This window comes from Malus domestica, chromosome 15 (assembly GCF_042453785.1).
Source record: "Malus domestica chromosome 15, GDT2T_hap1".
NCBI classification, from domain to species: Eukaryota; Viridiplantae; Streptophyta; class Magnoliopsida; order Rosales; family Rosaceae; genus Malus; species Malus domestica.
Window position 1 is genome coordinate 25,620,323 of NC_091675.1, and position 21,989 is coordinate 25,642,311.

Here is a 21,989-nt window from a genome sequence, read left to right on the forward strand (position 1 = left end):
TTTGTAGATTTCTTATTAAGGAACATAGTCTGCTTACTTCTTCTTTTGTTTGTACAGAATTTCTCTCCATGCTTTTTATGATAGCCATCATGGTGGCCTGGAGGTCTTCATTTGTGACCTTCCCTCTTGATTTCTCATAAAGAGTCGGGATTTCCGTCAAGACAGGTCCTTGCATGTCTTTGGGGATATTTGCCATGCTAGATCTTGGCATGTATTGAGGTGGTTTCTACTCTGTTTTCCTCCTAAAGGTTTGTTCTTTCATTCGTCTTCTTGGCATACAAGATTTCGGGTTCTACCAAGCGTGCCAAAACTATGTTCGGGCATGAATTTCGCTGGGAAGGGTCCCTGGCTCAAGCACACAACTTCCCGAGGAGTTGGTACTTTGATTGTTTGTCGAGCTCCTGCTTGTCGGGATGCTGCAAGAGGAGGACACAGTTAATTCTGAAAGATGCCTTTGTGGGGCATTAGGTGTAGGCATTGAGGCTCACAATCAAAACTAACTGAGTGCGATGTAGGTATTGAGGCTCACAATCAAAACTAACTGAGTGCGAAGGCGTGCCACTGCCATCTCTATATGACAAATGTAGATGTAGAACAAGTGTATTTAAGCCGATTACTTGCGCCGCAATTTATTCTGACTTCTTGTTATCAAAGGATTGTCGTTATCTCGTATGCTTAAAGGGTGAAGGTCCATACCTGATTAAGTCACCCGTTTGGTTCCCATTTAGTCTTTTTAATGATGGTAAACCATTAAGTAAGTCAAATCTGAGTACTGATGGGACTTTGGATCGTCAAAAGAGTAGAAACGACTTGAACATATAATGGGAAATACATTATAACACCAGATCTATTGATTTAAAGACAAAACAAAGAGAATCGGGCAAGATTTCACCTTGTCGGGCAAGGTCTAAACATCTTGCGGTCTTTTCTCCTTGTGGTTACAGAGGATTGAATACTAAAACGAGATGAAAGATGAACAGGTTTACATGAGAGAATCGATACTACAACATTTGAGAAATGTAGCAGAGCTTTTACACTAGACAAAAGATGTTTTTCTAAGGGGAATCCATGGCTAAAAGGATGTAGAGTTTGGACAAAGCACAACTTTCTGGGTATTTGCTTGACTGAGAGACAAGTTGTATATTTGTTTGTTTGATTGGTTGAGTGTCCTTGTCTCTGGGCCTTCTTCATCCTTTTATAGACGACTTAGCCCGACTGCTTGTAACTTTGTTCTTGCCCGAAAGCAATTGAAGGGTAGTGACTCATCAGTATTTTACTTGTATTGCCACTGAAAAGTACTTTTGGGCTGAGAGTAGGTTGATTTCCATCAGTTGTCACTTCTCTTGTAAGCACCTAGCCTTTGCATTCATGGGGGAGTGCCAATTGATCTTGAGATGGACGGTCTGGATTTGGTGCTAGGCTTTGAGCAAGCCTCCTTTCTTTAGTCTTTTTGGACCCTCCTTCCTTTCGGCCCAAAATTCAAAGCTTAACCCAAACACAACCAAAACTGAGCACAAATCACGTAAGGTATCGAGAGCAAGCGTCTGAATAATATGGACACGGTGCGAAAGAAAAGTGCGAGCAAGTCAATGATTGCAAAGATGTGCTGGACCTGGATTATTCACGAAAAATGACGAAAACATGAGCACATCTTGTCCGGCTTTCCATTTATTTTATGGTTTTTGGCATTTTGGTACAAAAAACTAACATGTATATATAACCAACCTTTTCAAGCTTCAACGTACCACAAACGCCGAGTCCCTCAAAAATCTTTTCGGACCAAATAACAATCTTGTTTTTGTGGAGTGGAAAAACTTGGTGGGATGGAGGGAGAGGCAGAGATTGATCGGTTGCCAATTGACCTCTTGGCGCATATATTTGTTCTCATAACTTCCTTCACTGATTTGGCCCAGTAAGTTCTTTTTTTTATTTTTTTCCAATTTAATTTTCGTTTTTATCTTCTTCTGTATTTTTGGTTTTTGTTTTCTGGGTGGTTGTTATTTTTGGTATTAATTTGTGTGGTGGTTGTGAATTCTGTGAAGGGCAAGCGGTGTTTGCCGGAAATGGAAACAGGCCGTGAAGCAGTCTTTGGGGCGGAGGGAGAGTTTGAGCTTTGCAGGTTGGAAGATGGATGATGACTCCACGTCTCGTTTGCTTCGCTCTGCTTACAGCCTTAAAGAGCTCGACATGTATAATATTTGTACTCTCTCTCTCTCTGTTTCTTACTAACTATTTATTTAATTATATATTTTTAAGAAATTCTGTCAATTTTAAATGTCAGAGGGATTCTTCCAAACAAAAGTTTCTAAAATTTTACCCTTTGGTGGTATTTTCTATAAATTTTGTTGATTTTTAGAGTTTCAGTGACTAATTAGTTGCAAGTTAAAGTTATATGGAGAAGGTTATGCGCATTGTTTCTTGGATTATTTTGTAGGTTTTAAATTTCTGTGTTTTTGGTAAATTTTTTGGTTGTAAATATAGCTTTGCAACTACTCAGAATTTGAGACAAAATCCGTTAAGAAGAAGAGAGATTAGGCTCTGAACTTGGTTGTAAGAGCTTCCTAATCTAACAAGAACACGAACGGTTTGGTTGAAGTTTACGATTTCTTGCGCAATTTTGAGTGTCATTTATCACGATTACTCAAATAACTTACCTCCAAGTTTTTGTGTTGGCTGTTATGTGTTAGAGTGCATTTTCGTGTTCGGTACTCAGTAGGTCTGTAACGATTAGGTTGTACTTCAGAAAAGTTCTCCGGGTTAGAAGCGTTCTTATCTGGTGATTCTGTACTTAGTCCCCCTACAGGGTTTAGCAACACAAAAGAAGACATCGTTCTGTTTGTTTGCAGGTTTATTGATAGATAAACTCGGACTTTGCCAATTTCTATGCTTTTTCTTTTGCCTTTTCATCAGATTTGCATCTGATTACTGTAAGTATTCGATTTGGAAGTCTGGTGTCAAGTATAACAGCATAGTTAAAGGTCCTAGGAGGGATACCTAATACCGTCATAGTCTCAGCATTTGAGTTTCATGATTTAGTTATTTCATACAGCTCATTTCAAGATTTAGTTCTTCCGAGACGTACCAATTTGGTTCTTTCATGATTTAGTTCTTGATTTATCTTCTTGTTTACTCAGTTCAAGGAGTCGTTGGGGTTGCCAGATAACCGACACTGGATTGTGCAGAATATCTATGGCAAAGTGTATCAGCAACTTAACATCAATATCGCTATGGGGCATCACAGGGATCACAGATAAAGGTGTTGTGCAACTGGTATGTGTACAAGCAAATGTTGTATGTTTGATCTACTTCTTTCATTTACGTGAGCTATGGGATAACTTTCTCAGTTCGGCATTCCTTTCCAACAGATATCAAGAGCTAATTCCTTGCACCACCTGAATATCGGTGGCACATTTATCACAGATGACTCATTATATGCCATTGCTCATAGCTGTCCACATTTGAAGGTAAGTTGTTCATGGAAACTACGACATGAGTTTTCATTACCCCAATTTTGTTCAAGTGCATTTCACTTTTGTTTGTTCTATAGATGTATGCTAAACGTGGGTACTCTCTGTTGTTTATTCCAGACTATCATCCTGTGGAGCTGCCGTCATGTAACCGAGACCGGCCTCTTTGTTCTTGTAAAATATTGCCGCAAGCTTGAATCCATCAATTTGTGGGGGACGAGAGTTCCTGTAGACTGCTTCCTTGCCTTGATCACTATCAGTCCAGCTCTAAAGATAAAACCGCAAGGACTGTCGTTAAATGTGGACGCTTCTATGTTGCCCATTGTATAAGCCGCCCATTCACATAAGTTCTTTCTACATTGCCGCTAAATGTTGATGCTTCTATGTTTCCCGATGTGTAAGCCGCCCGTTTATACAACTTCTTTCGACATTTCCGTATATAATTTTCGTTCTACAGCTCAATGGCCTCGATGGGAGGTTGGTTGAGGTTTAAATTGTCAGCTCAATACCCTTGTTCTGTATATATTTCACATGAACTACCACCACCTATATTCTTTTGTGCAAGGTGTGAATAAGGGTTGAAATTCAAAACCCAAAAGGAGATGGGACTAAAAGGTGATTGGCATGATTGTTTAGATCAGATTCAGAGTGATTTCTGCACATTATTTTTCGAGAAATTGTCTTATAACAAATAGGCAAAAGGCCTCATTAGACCAATTTTGTAATGAATTTTTTCACCTTTCAAGGGTAGATTAGGAATTTAGGAATATTATGATGTGGGGCAGAAAACAGAGTATCCAAGGCTAGTCATTTTCCCAACGCTAATCAAATAAGAGATGAGAAATCATTTGCAAGCCAAAGGTTAAACTGAATCTGAGTAGTGCATAGAGATAAAGTGGAGAACCAAATCAACCTTCCATTTTCAAACTACATCTTTCGGAATAACCCTCTGTAAAGGTCTTGAGTCTCTGCAAATAAGAGAATAAAGGAAGACCCGAAGACCAGAAGACCAAAATACCAGATTTTACGTAGAAAAGCGAATAAAGCAAGACTTTTAAACTTAAATGTTAGAATACAACAATTAGGAGAACCTAGTATGGGTAATACGAGCACATCTACAAATGCTAAGTCGTACAATCTCCTCTTTATACTACGTACACACCGCTCCCTGACAGAGGACCTGAAAACAGAAAAGAAACGTGTTAGTGCTGGTTACAAAGTGTGAACGAGATGGATGGAACAAAACAAAAGTGAAGCTAGCTAATCCTGCATAAACTCTTGGACCGGTGGAATCTGTATGACCTCTTGAAAACCATATGCTTTTATAGGACTGACCACCCATATTACCAAAGCGAAATGAAGTCTAGATGTGTTATGTGATAAGCGTACCGAGCTCTTAAGTTAAAAGATGAAACTATAGGATTGTCAACAGTCATTCCAATGGCCGAGAACCAGCCATATAAGGAAGAGTACTACATACCTCAACTGATTCCTGGTACATTCTTGGTCCTTCGTGGTAACTGTCTACTTCAGATGCCTCTGCAACTCTATAATCCTTGTCCCAATAGAATTATAAAAGATTTTTCTTTACAATCTCGTGTCATTACTCTAGAACCACAGAACCACTCCTTTACCTTCCACTCTACTAGGCAGGGTGTAACGGTTATCACTCTAAACTTTAGTATGACATATTAGAACTGCCAGAAGTAACTCACTAATGACCTATCCTAGTATTTAGATGTTGCGGTCATAGCAAAAATCCCATCAACGGAATATAAAACAAGAAGACAACCAAGCGATTTGGAGAATAGAGTATTGAAGCAGATCTTGAAAACTGAACAGAGCCAGTAAAGCTTCCTGCATTGTTGGTCACTGGATTTCTAGTTGGTACAGAAATATTCTTGCAAGATCCAGAAGGTGCTCCAGCCTGCAAAAATCCAACAGTAGAGTGTTTTAAAGTTTTCCTTACTACGAAAATTGGTGTGTCATCACAAGGGTATAGGTAAAATCAGTAGAAGTACCCTAAAGTTTTAGACAGATCCAGAAATGTTTGAAAATTTGGTGAAACTTTTGGATTATTGTAGGTTGGACAAAGTAGGACTCATGGCACCAGCTTTTGACCGCTGATTTGGATCATAAAAAGCAATAAAGAAGTTCATAACTAACAAAAATGAATGTGGAAACAAGTTACAAAAACACACCTGGCAGGCACTGACAGTACTACACCCGCAAAGCATTTGGCCATTCATTCTATCAACAGCATCAAACACACCTCCCCCATCACTCCTCTGCATGAATATCATTTTATGCTTAGTTAAAATGCCAAATTGGATGATGTTTAGTATGTGCTTCTTCCCTAGCTAAGATTTCCATACCATATAAAAATTGACTGCCAAAAAATTTGGCATCACCCCTGCAGCTTTATAACAGGTACCGACCATCTGCTCAAGTGGAGTTGAATGCTCTTTGCAAGCTTCAGCTTCAACTGGATATGTTGGAAAATAATTTTGAAAGAAAAGAGATGCACTTTTTGAATTCAGAGGCTTTGATTCTTTTCTCTTGGGGCATGAGCCCGGTCTTACCCCAGGATCTCCAGCTGAAATCCAGTAAACAACAGGCTATTAACTATAAAATTCAAATATAATTTGAAGCACTACGACATTTCATTTATAAATACCTTCATTTTCCACCATGTACTTCCATTGGTAAGCTACTCCTTCCTGTGCTTCCTTTGAAGCATCAGAGGTAAAAACAAGAAGCCGATGATTCTCTTGCACCATCTCAGTAACTGTGGGCCACTCTTCACCCTTTATTGGCATTTTCGCAGCAGGAAACCAATACTTGTCTAACCCAGCATTGGTAAACAATGTTGTTAAACCTTTTGGAGTTTTCACATAGTCCTCGATTATAATGGTCACAATCTCTGTCGGGTTCTGACTTAGAAATGTTTCCACTTCCTTCAAAGTGTTAATTGCAGGTTGCTGAGAAAAATCCAATGGACACATCATAAACAACCTCGCAAAACTATAACCATTCACATATTAAGTCTTAAATTGATAAGGTGGAAGAGAGATTACAAATGCAGTGAAGTTGTAACATTGCCCCTTGAAGGAATGGCAAAGCCAGATATCATTCTCGAAATCGTACATATCCAACATCAACCCCCTCACTCCATTCTAAAAACAATATTGCATAAATTAATACTCATAACGAATAATTAATGAATAAAAGAAGCAGACAGTTACATTCTAATCTTAGATTCCAAGAAACAAAGTTAAAGAAAGGAATGAGATTCCAAACGTATCTGTTCTCAGTGGCTTGATCATTTCGTTTTTTCATTATCAAGATTATACCGAAAACGGCATAGTTAAAAGGTAAGGCACATACCCTCAACTGGTTAGTAACAGTGTCCTCTTGGTTGTAAAATGTGAGTCTCTGAACACCGGCCACGGGCGGCGCATCAACGATGCTGAAAGAATTATGAGTCACCAACCATGTGTACTTGTTGAATGGCAACCGATTAATCTAAAACACCAAGACATTCACAAATCCATCATCAAATTCACAAAAACCCAAAGTGGGCAGCCATTAATTTCTTGAATTTACCTCAAAATACCACAAACCCATAAAAAAGTTACAAATTTTAAGTCGAAAATGCTCACAATTGAAGTGGGAACGATTGCTTGGCCTCTAGTGCACACGGGCTGGTTCCTACCGGAAGCAGGGCAGTTGCCACAGTAAAGACCCGGTCCGCAGTCCGTCGCCGCCGCACAAGTTTCTAAAACCTGTAAAATATCAACATTTTCAGCTCAAATTCCGAGAGAAAATATGAGATTGTGCAGATCGTTGAGGGGGGGGGGAGAGAAAGAGAGAAACCTGGCAATTGCCGTTGGAGCAAGCAGTGGTGCTGGTGGCCAAGAATGAGAAGAGTAGCAGGAAGAGGAGGCCGGTTGACGGGGCTATGCATAAGCCGCCGTGATCCGCCGAGCACGGTGGCATGGCAGCTTGTGGTTATGCAGAGAGCTCCAAAAATCCACCGCCCAGAGAGAGAGAGAGAGGGAGGGAGTGAGGGAAATGTCGGAGAGAAAGCAAAAGGGAGAATTTTTACTCACAGAGAGGGGAGAGTGATACTGACAAGTTTTTGTGTCTTAAACGCGGGCTTTGTCACCTTTCATTTTCTCCTTTTATTTTATGGATAAAAACGCCTCATTTTGTCCACACTTTTTTTACTAATTACATATCATTTCAATCTTAAATCGTCATATATAATAAATTAAAGAAGAACGATGACTAAAAATTAATTCATTTTTCAACTTAAAAGAAAACTAGCCCTTATATCTTCACTTCAACCGCACATTTGAATAATATTTTCAAACAAGGCATTGACTCCTGATGGATTGACAACGATGCAATCAACAATATAAATTAATTCAAAACAACCAACAACTAAGAAGCAACAAGCAACGAACAACAAGAATAGGAAGTAATAAACCATGAAGGAAATAACATCTCTACTTTGTCACACACTTACTTTTTATCTTTGTCCATCAAATTCAATAAATCGATTAAAAACGAGGAATTGTGAGTGATCATAAAGAGTGGGTGTTTACATTTTTATTTAGTTATGTTTTTGGTGGTTTGTCTTGTAAGGTTTTTGGAATTTTGCCCCCCAATAAGTTACATTTTAATGCCCCTCACATGGTGGGGTAGGGGGTTGGTTTTGCTTCTGGTCAGCAACTTCAACAGTAGCCTGTAGGGCAGGGCGTTTATATCTGCCCTCTCGCATCATGCAATTCTGTATGAAGGCTTGTTTGTAGCTCATGCTTTCTATCAAGGAACATAATTTTAACTTCAATAATGTAATGTGGTGGTTGTTGTTTCATACAAGTTTTCAGTAGAGCCGGTTTGGCAACGCTATATCTTTCTAAGAATGATACTTTGATTTCAATTAGTTTGTAACTCAATTGGTTAATAGCGTTTGCACGTGCATTCGAGGTCTCATGTTCAATCCCTTTTTCCCTGTAATTTCAAAGAATTGTAGTGCAAATTATGCTATGGTTTGTTATTAAGAAAAATAAGGATATTTAATATAATCTAAACTACAAAAAGGAGATTCAAACTCTTTTATTAAACGATATTTTCCAAATTATAGAGATACAAATTCAAAGCTGGGTCTATAGGGAAATCATACTCACTCTAACCCATGTGGTTGTGTTTATGTGTGCTATTTGACATTACTTTTAAACTAACTAAAATCTTTTGCATATAACCAAATCGCTCACTGAATTATACAAGTCTTTTTGGAATCCCTTTCGAAATGGCTAAAAGTGTTTTCTGACTACTAAAAAAGCTTTTGACCGCATTGAACAGAAAAGTAAAAGTACTTGTTGGTCGTAGAAGCACATTTTGGAAAAGCACGTGCAGGATTATTTCTCAAGAAGCCACTGCCAAGTATTTTATTAAGAAGCACTTAGATTTTCAGTGGAAATTTCAAACATGTTTCTAGTAAAATAAAATTAGCTTTTGGAATAAGCATGAATTGTTAGAAAATATTATTCAATGTCTGTTTCGAGAAGGCAATGGCCTCTCTCTCCAACAAAATGACGAAGAATACATCTCTGTGGTCAATGAGAACGATGCATCTTCTCTAACTCTAAAAGAATGGCCAAAGAAAGAATCGTAAATCTAAAGATTCAAATTAATCTTCGGGTTAAGCAAGCTTCTTTGCACGACCACTTGAAGGAGCACCGTCGTCCTTTTTTGACCCGGATGCCTCGGGCTTCCGGGCCCAAGCGGGAGCTCTGTCCGGCTCATAGCGATAATCATAGAAAAGTTCCTCTCCTGCAGCAATTCGTTCCTTGGCAAATATGCCCACCCTGTGATCTCCGGCGACCATAATGACCTGCCATGGAAGGGTTTATTGTCGAATCCAAAATGTTTTCAAACGGTAAAAAATAACGAAAAAAGGATGTCAAAAGGGTATACCTTCGCATAGCAATTTGGATCTGGAGAGTGGTTGGCAAACTTCAGTTTGTCACCCTTCCGATAAGCATCAAGGACAAACTGTACAAAACAAATGCTTATTCACGGCAGTATAAGATAAGAGGTTAGATATGACATGGAATTCAAAGGTGTCGATATACATGCCTGATCGTTCAGATTGAAGAGAAATGATGAATTTTCACGGTCATATATTTTTCCACGCTTATCTGCTTCGCGGTGTGAGATCAACTCCCCAGTATACTCACCAAGGTATTCATGTTTGGCGACACTATTCTGGAGGGTGGCAAGGAAAATTAGCTAGAAGCATAAGGAGAAACGATCACCAGACATCATAAAAAATTTGGACATACCTTTAAGAAAGCACCCCAGCCAGATACGTCAGACCTTCCAAGTAAGACCTGAACATAAATGAGGATACAAGCAGTCATTACTAGAAGACTTCATATTAGGACACTAGCTTCCGACAACTTACCAACTCGTCAAGTAAATTTTTGGCATAAATGCTACCTTTTGACCATGCATCTGCAGAAGGAAGGAATAAGAAGAAATGAAACGGTAAAGTGAAGTGTGGTTACCCTTTGTTGTTGTTTCAGAAGAAGCTTCATATTTCTACACTCATAATTGTCACCTCTTTGGCTTGGAACCCCAAGGGTACCATCTCCACAACTGCAAAATGAAATTTGACAGCCCCTTACTGTTGAAGGTTGACCAGAGCAAAAAAGCAGCAAACATTTATATTTATACAAGTAAAACACAAACTTCAAACTTATTTTCCTGAAAAACAAAAGGTATGAATACCCTTATTTCTATGTCAGATAGCACCTACTGCTCCCACCTTCATGTATTCCATATACATCAGCCTACAACAAACTATATTTTCCACACCCTGCGTACACTTATAACATAACATGCAAACGGCTTATTTTGCCAAGCCATTCTGACTTAATAAAATTTCAACCCATTTCATCATACTACAAATGTCAAAAACTAATTCATACAGTAGATAATGAGCATTCATCAGGCAATCACCAGATTGTGGAATATACAATCTTTATGTGATTAATTAAATTTGCAATCACTTAATTGCGACTGCCCGATTGAAAATGTGAAAATGGTGTAGATATACAAACCCATAGCTTAGGCACAGAAAATTAAAATGTGTTACTAATTTAGACAGAAAATGAAAAACGGCTAAGTTGAGTGTGCTCAACTCTAAAAGTTAATATAGGATAAATCCAATCACAAAGAAGCAACTGTCTGAAGCACATTGAGAATACCATACATCGTAGTCCAAACCTGTTACAAAGTGATACGAAAAGATTTTCCACCAAAGAAAAAGAAAACATAGTAACAGTTATGAGCTCACCTAACCCAGCAATTCCGACAAACATCCGGATCACATTCCCTGTCCGCAGCAAAACAAGGACACTGACGGCTTCGGCATTGACTTTTAGCACAATGACAACCTCTAAATCTATTCTTGCAAGTCTTTGGACACCTAGACAATTAAGTTGTGTTTTTAATTACCATTGGAAAAGCCAAAAAACTCGATGGACATTAACTAAAGAAACAATTAAATCTATGAACTAATTGGCCAAATCGATGAGGTCAGATGCAGATCAAGAGAAAATTAAACAAAAGACGTTGAGGTATCTATCCTTTTTTCAGAAATATAATTATCAGAAAATAGAAGCTCACCCACAGTACTTCTCGCAACAAGTCCCGTTTTGTAGACAAGAACACTGCTTTCCACAAGCTGTTTGGCAAGTACATGGATTATACTGCCTGCAAGGCTGATCTTTTCTCTCAGTAATTCGTTTCCTGATTGAGTGGTAAGCCGCAGATTTCCAAGTATACTTCAAACGACGAACTCTACCCCTTCTACGTAAAAATTTTGATCTCCTTCTTGCTTCATTATTGCCCTAAAGTTTGTTTCAATTTAGACAAAATAGAATCACCTGTTAGGGCAGGGAGGGTCCTGTCATAACCATATAAGCCTATATAAAATATAGACTATAAATCCATTAAAGTCAACCTTGGAATACCCTTCAACAAGGGAGTTTGCAGCATCACCTGCTTGGCAGGATATCTTACTCTCTGAGTAATTCATATACTGAAAAACCTCCCAACACGTTTTCATACCATTTAAAAGGTTCCTTGCTATTAAGCAGCTGTGATAAGAAACCCATTATAAGATGGAAACAGAAGGAAGTACCTTAAGTAGTTAATAAATCCAAAGGGATATCCAGACATAAAGATGCAGTGCAAATCAAGTATTTAAAAGGAAACTCTCTACCACTGGCACAGTTGCACCTTATATTTCAAGAATGGATATTCTTAACCAAATTATAGAAGTACAGAAAAACTTACAAAATACTGTATCCACCTTAGGAACTTCTCAAGACGGTACAATAGATTGATTACAAAACTATAGGATGCTATACATTACAAAGTCGAGACATACCCACGTCAAAATAAAAAAATTATGACATGTACACGTGAACTCTTTTCTTTACTTTTTATTTTGGGGAGGGTGGTGGTATTGTGTGTGTGCAGCTGCTCTTTGTGCAGATAATTTTACACGTATCTAAATAATACCCAACATCACTACCAATAACTAATTACATAGAGAACAGAAATGAAAATCTAGAGAAAACACATTACATCCACTGACCTGTTGCTGCCAAATATCTCTATGCCTTTCTCAAAAAGGCCCTTCTCAATAGTTTTCCATGTTTTATCATCACTTAATTCTTGTTTATATATGTTTTCATCAACACATTCTTCTCTCCTCAAATTGTCCTCACTACTTGTAGCAGGTGGATCAGCGATCATCTCATCCAGTGCACCATCAGGAGATTCACCCTGAACAACTTTGTTGCCGCCCTTAGCAGGTGATTCCCTCCTCCTAAACCCTCCACTGGTAGAAGATTTCAGATTCTTTTGTGAAGAAGAACTAGTGTCTTCATTATCTTTGCATGAATTAGATCTAAGCTTCATATCACTTGAACAGAGACCAGCATTAACAATGGAATCGGAATCAGAAACCACCATTTTCTTCTGCCTCTTCTGCATGCAGATTAGAACACGCTCTGCAACTCTCTTGCTATTCCTCTTACGAATTCCACTTTTTCCTGCTAGCTTAGTCTTTGTGGGTGATTGATGATGGTTATCAGTATCCTGCCTGGATCCATTCTCTGAAGCACTGCTTTCTGAGATGTTTTTAGCATTAGATGAAGCACTTTCACTTTGCCCGGACTTTGCCTTCTTTCTAGAAGATTTCTTTCTGGTTGATATTTGAGCACTAGCACCATCCAATGATGTGACCTTTTTTTCTTCAAGATCACCAGAGCTCACTCTAGCAATTCTTTCAGACTTCAGTACCTAAAATGAGACAATTTGAAACCACAAAATCACTTTTTGCCAATTCTTTACAAAATTCCCAGCTACACAGCACAGATCACGTTCACGACACATACTGATCTATAGCAATTCGGACCGCATGATACTTTTTCGTCATCCGGGGGACTCCATGGAGGTTGTTTCTCAACCTAACAATTTTTTTTTTTTATCAGCGTAGGATATAAAAGTCTGATGTCACAGTCATACAGCTATTAAAAAATTACTTACAGGAAAGACAAGATCCTGTGAACATCCATGTAATCTGCAATCAAATACCTGCCAAAACAAACAACCACGGAACAGAGTTAGAAAAGATAACCCAACAAACCCAACAAACAAAGGTTGTACCCAGTGCACAAGGCTCCCGCTTTACGCAGGGTCTGGGAGAGGAACATACAAGTAAAATTAGAAAAAGAATACTTACTAGGCAGCGACGACAAAATAGGTTGTCAAATGAATCCAGAGCTGCATCCAGATCTTTATCAATAAAAGAATTCCCAATTTGTGAAATGTCTTCAGTATCCCTGCTCTTACAACCCCCCGAAGCCTCCTCTTCCTTTACGAGAGTATCATATCTTGCCTGTATAAGACGTTTGATGGAGTTTCATATCTCTGTAAAGCCAGCACAAAGTAAATGGGAAACGGCTGGACCAAAGCTTACACTGACTGGTTTTTATCGTGTTATACATTGGACAGAAGCATGGCAGAATGGCAAGTATTCCTGCAAAATAGAAAAAAGAAACTACCATACCTTGACTTCAGATGGACTTCTAGAGAAACACTGTGCTAATGACTCCAGCACTGGATCAGGGAAGCCAACTTCTTTTATAGCCGAGCTGGAAAATTCAATGAAATGACCAGGGAACAATTACTTCACTTTTCTTATGGTATATAAGCACATACAATTTCAAAATTGAGATTCTCCATATGTTTAAGGAAAAAAAATATCAAACTGAAATTATTATGTCAAGATGAGAACCTAGGTCTTGAACAAATATTACGGCAATAGAGGACTGAATATAAAGGTCAGTTCAGTTCACATTAATATATTTTCTGCATAATGAAAACAAAAATAAAATAATAATTTGATTAACTCAACTGTACCCAGTACAAAACTGGACTTTTGTTTCTCCCTTCCCTGTTGTATGTTCAAAATTGACCAAGCTATTATAAAACCGTGTCCATCCCAGAAATGAGAGAGAGTAGCAGATACTACACAAATTTAACTCTTCCACTATAGCTAAGGACTATAACCATAAACTAGGTCAGGGAAAGCCACTTGAGATGGTATTATTGGCTAAGACAAAATATCTACGATTAGATGTTGATGAGAACTTATAATGTACCTATACTTTATTAGGCCTGCAACAAAAGGAAATAAATCATAGTTTATAACATTAGTTTTTTTTTTTTTTTTTTTTTTTTTTTTTGTCATTAGTTAAATTTGGGGGTGGGGAGAATCGAACTTGAGTGAGGTGGGAGTTTTCTTGGCTCTAGTGCCACTGCAACTAGGCCCCCATCCTCAGTTTATAACATTAGTTAACATGGTTATACCAACCGAAGTATAAAGTCTTCAGATTCAACAAAATCCCTTTTTTCCTCTTCTTCATCAACTGCTTCCTCCTCACTATCACTACATATAAGAGCTTCACCTCCATTTTGATCATAATAAATTCTTCTTCGACCTACCACTGACTGATCTTCTGTCATTCTTTGGTTTCTGCAACACATGTCAAACAAGACAAAACAATGATATCACTAACAGGCACAAATGAAATGAAACGGAAAAATAGGCAGCTGGATTATATGGCATGAGTTTCATAGTACTGAACAAAAATATAAACCATCAACTCAAAGAGGCCACATCCAACAACAGTAGAAATCAGTAACTGCATGTTACTAAATTCAATTAATAGCGCAAGAAAAGATGACACAAAAGTCAAACATGCAAACGATATATATTTGAAGCAGTAATTGATTGATGTTAATGATACAATGATCTGTAAAAATTGCATGATCTAATTGGAAACAAGGGAGAACAAGAAGGAAAGGAGACCAATAAATACAATGAATATTATCTTGTAGCACTCATACCAAAAGGTTCAAGACATAGCAGTAAATTTTTTCTCGCAGTTGCAACAACTAACCATTGCAAGGAATTCAGTTCTTAGATAAATGCTCAATACCCAAGTAGGCTTACAAAATTGATCATGACCAAATGCTTTATGGGCCGTCTCAGATCTTGCAATTGGCCTTTAAATGTACATACAATATTAGTTTGGAGCTGCAAAAAGAGAATGACGAATGAAACTGATTCCCTTTGTACCGATTCCATTATGTTTTCTATCTCTTTCCGTGAACATAGATTAAACTACACAAGATACTTGCAACTAGCTGATGCTTTGTAGAAGGACCTCAAATTTCATTAAATAACTTATAAATTGAATCTTTTTTGTGTACCAGAATGTAAAAAATATTCCACTTCACACAAGCGAACAAGGACATGGAGTGATATGCAACACAAGAATATAATTCAAGTTGAAGTATATGGGTCATCAAAAGTATAGACCATGTGCAGGCTGAACCTGTCCAAAAATATCCATGTAGTATAAGGAGGTAGTCTTTTAACTTCCGGAAGCTTGATAGGACGAACAGAACTCTTGACTGCTACATTAGATTCAAGTAGAACTGCTGTGGACCCATGACCATCTTCTTGAGAGCTATCGTTGCTCCCATTGCTCAATTCAATTCCATTTTGCAAGGAAAATGCATCTTTTTGCCTCTTTGTCAATAGATCTAAACTTCTACCAGCATCAGTTAACCTACTACTTGGTCTTTCCGTTGACAGTTTATACATGTTGTTGGTGACACCAGCCAACTTCTGCCTGTTTTCCTCCATTCTTTTCTGCAATGAAAAAATACTTAGTATTATGAGAACAAAAACATGATATAGTCCTCCAGTTTTCTGTATCAATACAATGATCGCCATAAGATCCGTGAGGATGCACCTTTATAGAAGTAGCCCGGTTAAAAACAACTTGCGTCTTTAGATTTTCTATGAGCAATGAAATCTCCTTCCGGGTTACATCCATGTTTTCTTGTGATCTCGTCATCTGTAAAAGTAGAAGATAAGTTTAATCCAACATAAAAACACAAAATTATAAAATACCCAGACAAAAAAGTAGAAAATAATTAAGCAAGTAAAAGTCAGAGTGGAGTTGAATGAACACAAAACGAAGTGGTTCAAAGAGCGGGTAGCACTCTCTATCAACAATTTGAGCACAAAAAGCTATAACCAACCTTTCTATTGTAATAGGTTTTTAAAATGCAAGCTAAGCAGGAAAAATAAAACGTAAGTCCAGAACCCTCGATCAGCGAAACAATTTTCACAAGTTTATCTCTTTCTAAGTTGAAAGACATTCGTCAAAATTACATGGTAAATTATCCAAAACATAGATAGCATCATCAAAATTGGCACTTAAAAATCTAAGCACGCAGAAGTCAAACGAGCAATGCTGCTATATCTCTCTCCATATCAACCCACATTGGTAAAATTCATACATAAATGCCCTTATATTACATGCATACTGAATGTTATACATATAAAAGAACAAATATGTATATGTCCAGGCACACACATTGACCAAATTAAACCCAACATAAGACCTTCCATTAATGACAAGAATTTAAGATGAGTTTTCATTGATTTACATAGAGAAAGAGATCGAGAGAAGAGCCGAAGGATTATACCGGCGGATCGTCGTGAAGCTCCGATCTATTGGCAGAAGCGGAAGGCGAAGCCTTCGACGCCATTGTCGGCGGCGAAGCTGGGGGAGGTTAATCTGGCCGGAAACTCAATTTTGGTTCGGATCGGATCCGATTCATACGGAGGCAGTCCTGTGAGGAACTGTAAGGTAGGGGGTTTGGTAGAGAGGATTTTGGCGGGTCGGGCTTGAAACCCTAATCAGGTCTGGGAGGGGCCTACGGAGGATTTTTGGCCGTTTTAACGGAGACGTATTTCTTTTTCTTTTCTTTATAAAAACAAAACCATGAATGAGTGTATTCTTTTTTGTGGTGCTTTTTTTTATAGGTAGGAAATTGTTAGTAGTGTTTTTGGTAGTGTTTGTTTAAATAGTCGGTGTGAAATCGGAAAAAAAAAGTCGGATCAATGGGAGGAAAATGTATAATCATCGTTTATTTTGAATTGTCTGATGAGACACTAACCTTTTGGCATCGAGAAAATTTTCAATAAGTTAAAAACACGGTCCGATACAATAACTATTATAATATAATTGATTGAATTTAATTTTTTTTCTTCAAATGTTCAACCAATTGTAATATTACATTTGGTGTATCGAACTGTATTGCCTGCACATTGAAAAATCTCACCTTCACATGCACTCACATATGCATCCACGATAATATGTTTGGACGAGGGATATGCAAGAAAAAAATTTAGGTTAAATGAACTAGAAATACACTTCAAAATATGAAATTGTGTCTTTTATCTATCGCTAAACTTATAGCTGATAATAATGTTGTTATTTATTTCTTTTCGAAGTTTTATCTTGCACAAATGATTTTTGTTTTTTTCCTTCAAAGTACCATATAGCTCGGTTATATAGAGCAATGAAGCCGAAAAGGGATGATAAAATTTGAATAAAACAATAACAAACTAATCTTTTACTTTTTTTTAACAAATTATATTATGTGTAAGGCCGGAGAGTGGGCTAAATCTCACAATGAATTAGCAATAATATGGTTCAAATTCGCTTTTGGCGAGAATCGAATCACTTACAAATGATGAATAATATTACAAGACCGTAATACTACGTGACTTTCACTTAAGCATTAACTCCTGTTTAATAACCACCTTACCACCTCAGTCAGCGGGAAAAATGAGGCCTGAACCCTTGTAAAAAATACCCTAAAAAGAAACGCATGCAAAATGATGGTCGTTAATGAAAAACAAAGTATAAAATTCATCATCCTAAAACCGTTGTATAACATGTGCCAATGGGTAGTATTAATAACTGATATAACAGAAATATAGTTAGAGAGACATTATTGTAATTAGATTATGGCTATATAAGGGATTGTATAACTATTATTTTCTTTAGTTCTATTGTATACATTTTCTCTATTCTTCTCTCTACCAATTCTTTCCCTTCCTCTGTACCAATACTCCATCTTTTACAATGTAGTTAATATGGTATCATAGTCCCACCAGGCTTACGCCATTGATTATGGTGGTTCCGTATTTTTTTTCATTAGTTTCATTTTTTTTCTTCCGTTAATTTCCTTAGTGTTTCCGCAATTGTTCCGTAACTTCTGGGTTGTGAACAATATATTCCGATAAGGTTTTTCTGGGTTGTGAATTGAGATGTCGGATCACAGATCGTAGTCAGGGAATTCTTTGGAGTGTTGTTTGGAGTGACGGATCGTGGTGTACACAAGAAGCCTCCAGACAGACGTAGACTCACTTATTCACCTCTTTGCTCGACCTCTGTCACAGCTTCCATGGCAGATTATGGCCGCGCCGATGAAGATGAAAATTCTGATCCCTTTGAAACCCTTTGCTGCAAATTTCGCAGACGAATTGGTTCGTCGCTAGACGGGTCTTCGACGACAGAGCAATCACCTTTGCATCTGGATCTGGCATTCCTGATTTAGGATGTTGTCAGTTTCAAGATTATGCCGAGGAAGACGAAGGACCAGAACATGAGCTTGGCGAGCGAGCCGTGCCAACAGAGGTGGTGAATGTACGGCGACTTGTCCATCTTGAATATGGTGAAGCTTGGGATTCCTTTTCATGTTGTGATTTGGTAACGAGGGAATCCTCTGGTTTCTTGGAGAGATGGGTTGTTTGGATTTCTGGGAAATAGGTGGATGCAAGACTAATTCTTTGCACTGTTGATTGAGATCTTGGATTTCTGAATGCTATTTTCTGCGATTTTGATCCCTGCTTTGTTCCTTGGTATGGAAGAACGTTTAGACCTATGTGCAGCCCAAGTGCTTGACGAATTGCAAATCTGGGTTGCTCGAAGATTAGGTATCTGGGTTGCTTGTCGATTGGATGTCTGGAGTTCAGTGCTATTTGACGATCTGGTCATGCTTGTGTGGTGATTCAGGTGAATTTGTTTCTATTTCTCGAATCTCGACTCTATATGCTGCTTATTCTCTGAAGTCGTGGTATGTGTTTGTTCTTGTTTTCTTGGTTTGTTTGAAGCAAAGAATTGGGGTTTCTTGATTTCTGGATAGAATTGTGATATGGTGATAACTGAAAGGATCATTCTTTCTGTATCTTTTCTTGGAGTATAATTCTCTAAAATTTGTGAATATGTTGGGATTTATAGTTTGTGGGTTTGAAGAAGAAAGTAGCAGTCTTTCTGTGGATTTTTGGAGTGTCATTCTCCAGAGTCGAAGTGTGTTATGTGAATCTTGGAGTGTCATTCTCCTGATTCGAAGTGTTTTCTGTGGATCTTGGAGTGTCATTCTCCTACGTAGAATATTTTCTGTGGATCTTGGAGTGTATTTCTCCTTAGTTGATTTAGTTTCTTGGAGTGTCATTCTCCTTGGTAGATTTAGTTTCTTGGCAGTGTCAACTATGGCTTCTCAGTTCACAATCGAAAACTTGTTGGATATGTTCAGACCAAGACCAGATTTAATTGTATTGCTAAGCTCATTCATAATCAGGAAAGCCTTGCAGATTCACATACAGTGAGAATTCGGTCCTGCTCCGGATGTAATACTATCCGCATAATGTGTGTTTGAAAGGATGATACAGAGTTCTGTTTTGCACTAGTTGGTAATGTGCAATTTTTTTGAGCGGCTGAAACTCTTTGGGAAGATTTGGTGATATGGCGTTGCAGTTGAAAAAGGGGTTAAACCAGATGATAGGTTTTGTGGGTACTTACTTTATGTCATATCGTTGTGTGAAGAAACTGGGCAACAAGAATTTTCTTTTAATCAGAAAGCATCACTTAAGCTGCAATTTCTGTGGAGATTGGTTGTAGCATTCAAAATGGCTCCTGAAACATTTTCATCTCACGCATTACTCTGTTAGTGTTTCGCCTCATCTCACGCATGAGTTCAGGGTTCCTTACGGCTTCCAATGTCTGTTGGAGAATGCCAAGATTGTTCCAGATTAGTCTCAAATACCTTGATAGTTCAAACTTCACTTGGATACTCCAAGTTTAGTTTGAGGAGGTAATAACTGATATAACAGAAATATAGTTAGAGGGGTATTATTGTAATTGGATTATATGACTATATAAGGGATTGTTAAGCTATTATTTTCTTTAGTTCTATTGTATACATTTTCTCTATTCAATTAATACAATCTTTCTTGTTTCTTTGTACCAATTCTTACCAATTCTTTCCCTTCCTCTGTACCAATTCTCCATCTTTTGCAATGTAGTTAATAAGTATTTCCACTCTCATTTTCTCCTTCCACACAACGAAAATCATTTTGCAACATTGAAATCATTCATCATCCTAAAACCGTTGTATAACATGTGCCAGTGGGTAGTATTTCCACTCTCATTTTCTCCTTCCACACAACGAAAATCATTTTGCGACATTGAAATCATTCGATCACTCTACCACTACACTACATAGGGAAAGACAAAAAGTTAGACTCTCAAGTTGAGTAGTTTTAAGCAACAACTCGTTTACTTGGACTCTAGAAATTACCATGCACAATTGAAGCTTACAATCAAAATTAAAAGCATAGGTTATGTGAGCATAGCTTGCATGAACTCTACATCTTCTGCCATAGCTCGTATAGTCTCTGGCCAAAGGCAACATTCAAAATCGATGCTACCTTCTTCAGGCCCAGGAAACACCGTTAACTTCCCAACCTTTCTTTCTTGAGTTCTGCTTCGCACAGCAACCGGCCTTCCCCACCCAAAATCATTACCATACACATTGAACCGCGACGAGCTTCCTGTGAGCAAATCAAGAGTTGCTGTATCCCTTTGTGGATTTGAAAGAAACGTAGGAGCTTTTACCCAATCCTCCATGTACTTCCTAGCTTCTTCAGCCTTCAGCGAACCAATTTTTTTGTTTATTAGGAAGGCTGCCCACCCTAGTCCATGTCGTACTAGCTCCCCAGCGGTGCACTTCACAATAAGGCCCAGAGCCCCATTCCCGATGTACTCTTTTGGCAATGGTAGCTCCATTCTCTGCCGCACTCCCACTGCAATCCGGTAGCTAACTTCTTGATCTGGGTTCAGATTTCTGGCACGCGTTACCGCTCGCCAAAGATGAGCCATGAGTGCTTGAAGGGATGAGATCGTGTTATTGTCGGTGGTGCCCAACTCAACATTAGCCTTGGACTTGAGCTCTACCACTTTCTCTTTACGAAAATGAAATACTACCCGCTGTGAAGAATTCGAAGACGACAATCCATGTCCAATTAGAGGCTTCTTGGTCATGATTTCTTGAATGTTGGAGAAGGATAGCTGAATTGGAAGATCAATCACGCCGTCATAAAATTCACGAGCGAAGACAGGACGAGGTTGAGAAATTTTACCAGAAGGTCCTACACGGGAAATTTCAGACCACGTATTGAAGAAATGCCAGAAAGAGGTACCATCAACGACCACATGGTTTATACTGCAACCAATAAAGATGCCGTCAACAAGTTCAGTGACTTGTACTGCGACCAATGGTTTTGTAATACCCTCGTAGTTCCAAGCATCCATCATACAAAAGAGGTGGTTGACAATGTCATCTGCAAAATAAACGGAATCAAGGATATCTTCCACTTTGACACCATCGGCAGCCGCATGGACAAACTCAGCTCCGTTGCCATTACAATTGATGAAGAAAGAACATGTGTTGTCGTTATCATTTTTAGTCAGAGCAAGCCGACCAGCGAGCGGGTAGAAATTATTCAAGGTACGGGAAAGTGTGGATTTTAGGTGGTCTATCAAGCTGCTGCTCTTTTCCCTCTTTGCTGATTTCTTGAAGAGCAACCCCTTTTGAATGTAATCGATCTGGATCAAGCGCATATCCCAAGGAGTTAACTCGATTGATCTGTGATTTAACTCGTCATCGTCGCCATTAGTTGGTCGGATGGTGCTGGTAGAGATGTGCCGAATCGGAGTCATT

At 38.3% G+C, this 21,989-nt stretch overlaps 4 protein-coding genes across 5 annotated transcripts; 1 reads left to right on the forward strand and 3 right to left on the reverse strand.

Moving 5' to 3' along the window:
* Positions 1–1,525: 1,525 nt before the first annotated feature.
* LOC114821511 (F-box protein At5g67140-like) lies at positions 1,526–4,107 on the forward strand. The gene is made up of 5 exons (XM_029093887.2): positions 1,526–1,912; positions 2,043–2,189; positions 3,135–3,270; positions 3,366–3,464; positions 3,588–4,107. Exons 1-5 carry the CDS (start codon positions 1,824–1,826, stop codon positions 3,795–3,797), a joined length of 681 nt encoding a protein of 226 aa, XP_028949720.2. The 5' UTR covers positions 1,526–1,823; the 3' UTR covers positions 3,798–4,107.
* Positions 4,108–4,329: 222 nt separating this feature from the next.
* Positions 4,330–7,696, reverse strand: LOC103401393 (PI-PLC X domain-containing protein At5g67130-like). Its single transcript, XM_008340110.4, has 9 exons — positions 7,344–7,696; positions 7,130–7,252; positions 6,855–6,992; positions 6,545–6,643; positions 6,145–6,448; positions 5,843–6,063; positions 5,669–5,755; positions 4,948–5,394; positions 4,330–4,647 (listed from the first exon to the last, which is right to left on the reverse strand). The coding sequence occupies exons 1-8, from the start codon at positions 7,464–7,466 to the stop codon at positions 5,215–5,217; spliced, it is 1,275 nt and encodes a 424-aa protein (XP_008338332.3). The 5' UTR covers positions 7,467–7,696; the 3' UTR covers positions 4,330–4,647; positions 4,948–5,214.
* A 1,270-nt stretch (positions 7,697–8,966) lies between these two features.
* On the reverse strand, positions 8,967–16,931 carry LOC103401443 (histone-lysine N-methyltransferase CLF-like). 2 transcript variants are annotated; one of them, XM_029093961.2, is made up of 17 exons: positions 16,623–16,931; positions 15,881–15,985; positions 15,458–15,777; positions 14,431–14,592; positions 13,624–13,708; positions 13,297–13,452; positions 13,101–13,148; positions 12,950–13,021; positions 12,145–12,854; positions 11,506–11,641; positions 11,169–11,392; positions 10,837–10,968; positions 10,046–10,136; positions 9,821–9,868; positions 9,615–9,743; positions 9,453–9,530; positions 8,967–9,369 (listed from the first exon to the last, which is right to left on the reverse strand). In XM_029093961.2, exons 1-17 carry the CDS (start codon positions 16,683–16,685, stop codon positions 9,178–9,180), a joined length of 2,751 nt encoding a protein of 916 aa, XP_028949794.2. In that variant the 5' UTR covers positions 16,686–16,931; the 3' UTR covers positions 8,967–9,177. The 2 variants fall into 2 exon arrangements, with proteins under 2 accessions (XP_028949794.2, XP_028949795.2); XM_029093962.2 differs by having other exon boundaries at positions 15,442–15,777; positions 16,623–16,771.
* A 3,677-nt stretch (positions 16,932–20,608) lies between these two features.
* On the reverse strand, positions 20,609–21,988 carry LOC103401444 (uncharacterized acetyltransferase At3g50280-like). Its single transcript, XM_008340154.3, has one exon. It carries the CDS (start codon positions 21,986–21,988, stop codon positions 20,609–20,611), a length of 1,380 nt encoding a protein of 459 aa, XP_008338376.3.
* Position 21,989: the final 1 nt, after the last annotated feature.

What these genes read in the sequence shown, in the direction of transcription:
- LOC114821511 (XM_029093887.2), top strand. Translation starts at nt 1,824, where the DNA reads ATGGAGGGAGAGGCAGAGATTGATCGGTTGCCAATTGACCTCTTGGCG. An exon ending in TCCTTCACTGATTTGGCCCA is followed by an intron (nt 1,913 to 2,042) that starts GTAAGTTCTTTT and finishes AATTCTGTGAAG; the next exon opens with GGCAAGCGGTGTTTGCCGGA. An exon ending in ATAGCTGTCCACATTTGAAG is followed by an intron (nt 3,465 to 3,587) that starts GTAAGTTGTTCA and finishes TGTTTATTCCAG; the next exon opens with ACTATCATCCTGTGGAGCTG.
- LOC103401393 (XM_008340110.4), bottom strand. Translation starts at nt 7,466, where the DNA reads ATGCCACCGTGCTCGGCGGATCACGGCGGCTTATGCATAGCCCCGTCA. An exon ending in GCTCCAACGGCAATTGCCAG is followed by an intron (nt 7,253 to 7,343) that starts GTTTCTCTCTTT and finishes GATATTTTACAG; the next exon opens with GTTTTAGAAACTTGTGCGGC. An exon ending in CAATCGTTCCCACTTCAATT is followed by an intron (nt 6,993 to 7,129) that starts GTGAGCATTTTC and finishes TTGGTGTTTTAG; the next exon opens with ATTAATCGGTTGCCATTCAA.
- LOC103401443 (XM_029093961.2), bottom strand. Translation starts at nt 16,685, where the DNA reads ATGGCGTCGAAGGCTTCGCCTTCCGCTTCTGCCAATAGATCGGAGCTT. An exon ending in GTCCGAATTGCTATAGATCA is followed by an intron (nt 12,855 to 12,949) that starts GTATGTGTCGTG and finishes GTCTCATTTTAG; the next exon opens with GTACTGAAGTCTGAAAGAAT. An exon ending in TTCTGAAACAACAACAAAGG is followed by an intron (nt 9,869 to 10,045) that starts GTAACCACACTT and finishes ATTTATGTTCAG; the next exon opens with GTCTTACTTGGAAGGTCTGA.
- LOC103401444 (XM_008340154.3), bottom strand. Translation starts at nt 21,988, where the DNA reads ATGACTCCGATTCGGCACATCTCTACCAGCACCATCCGACCAACTAAT.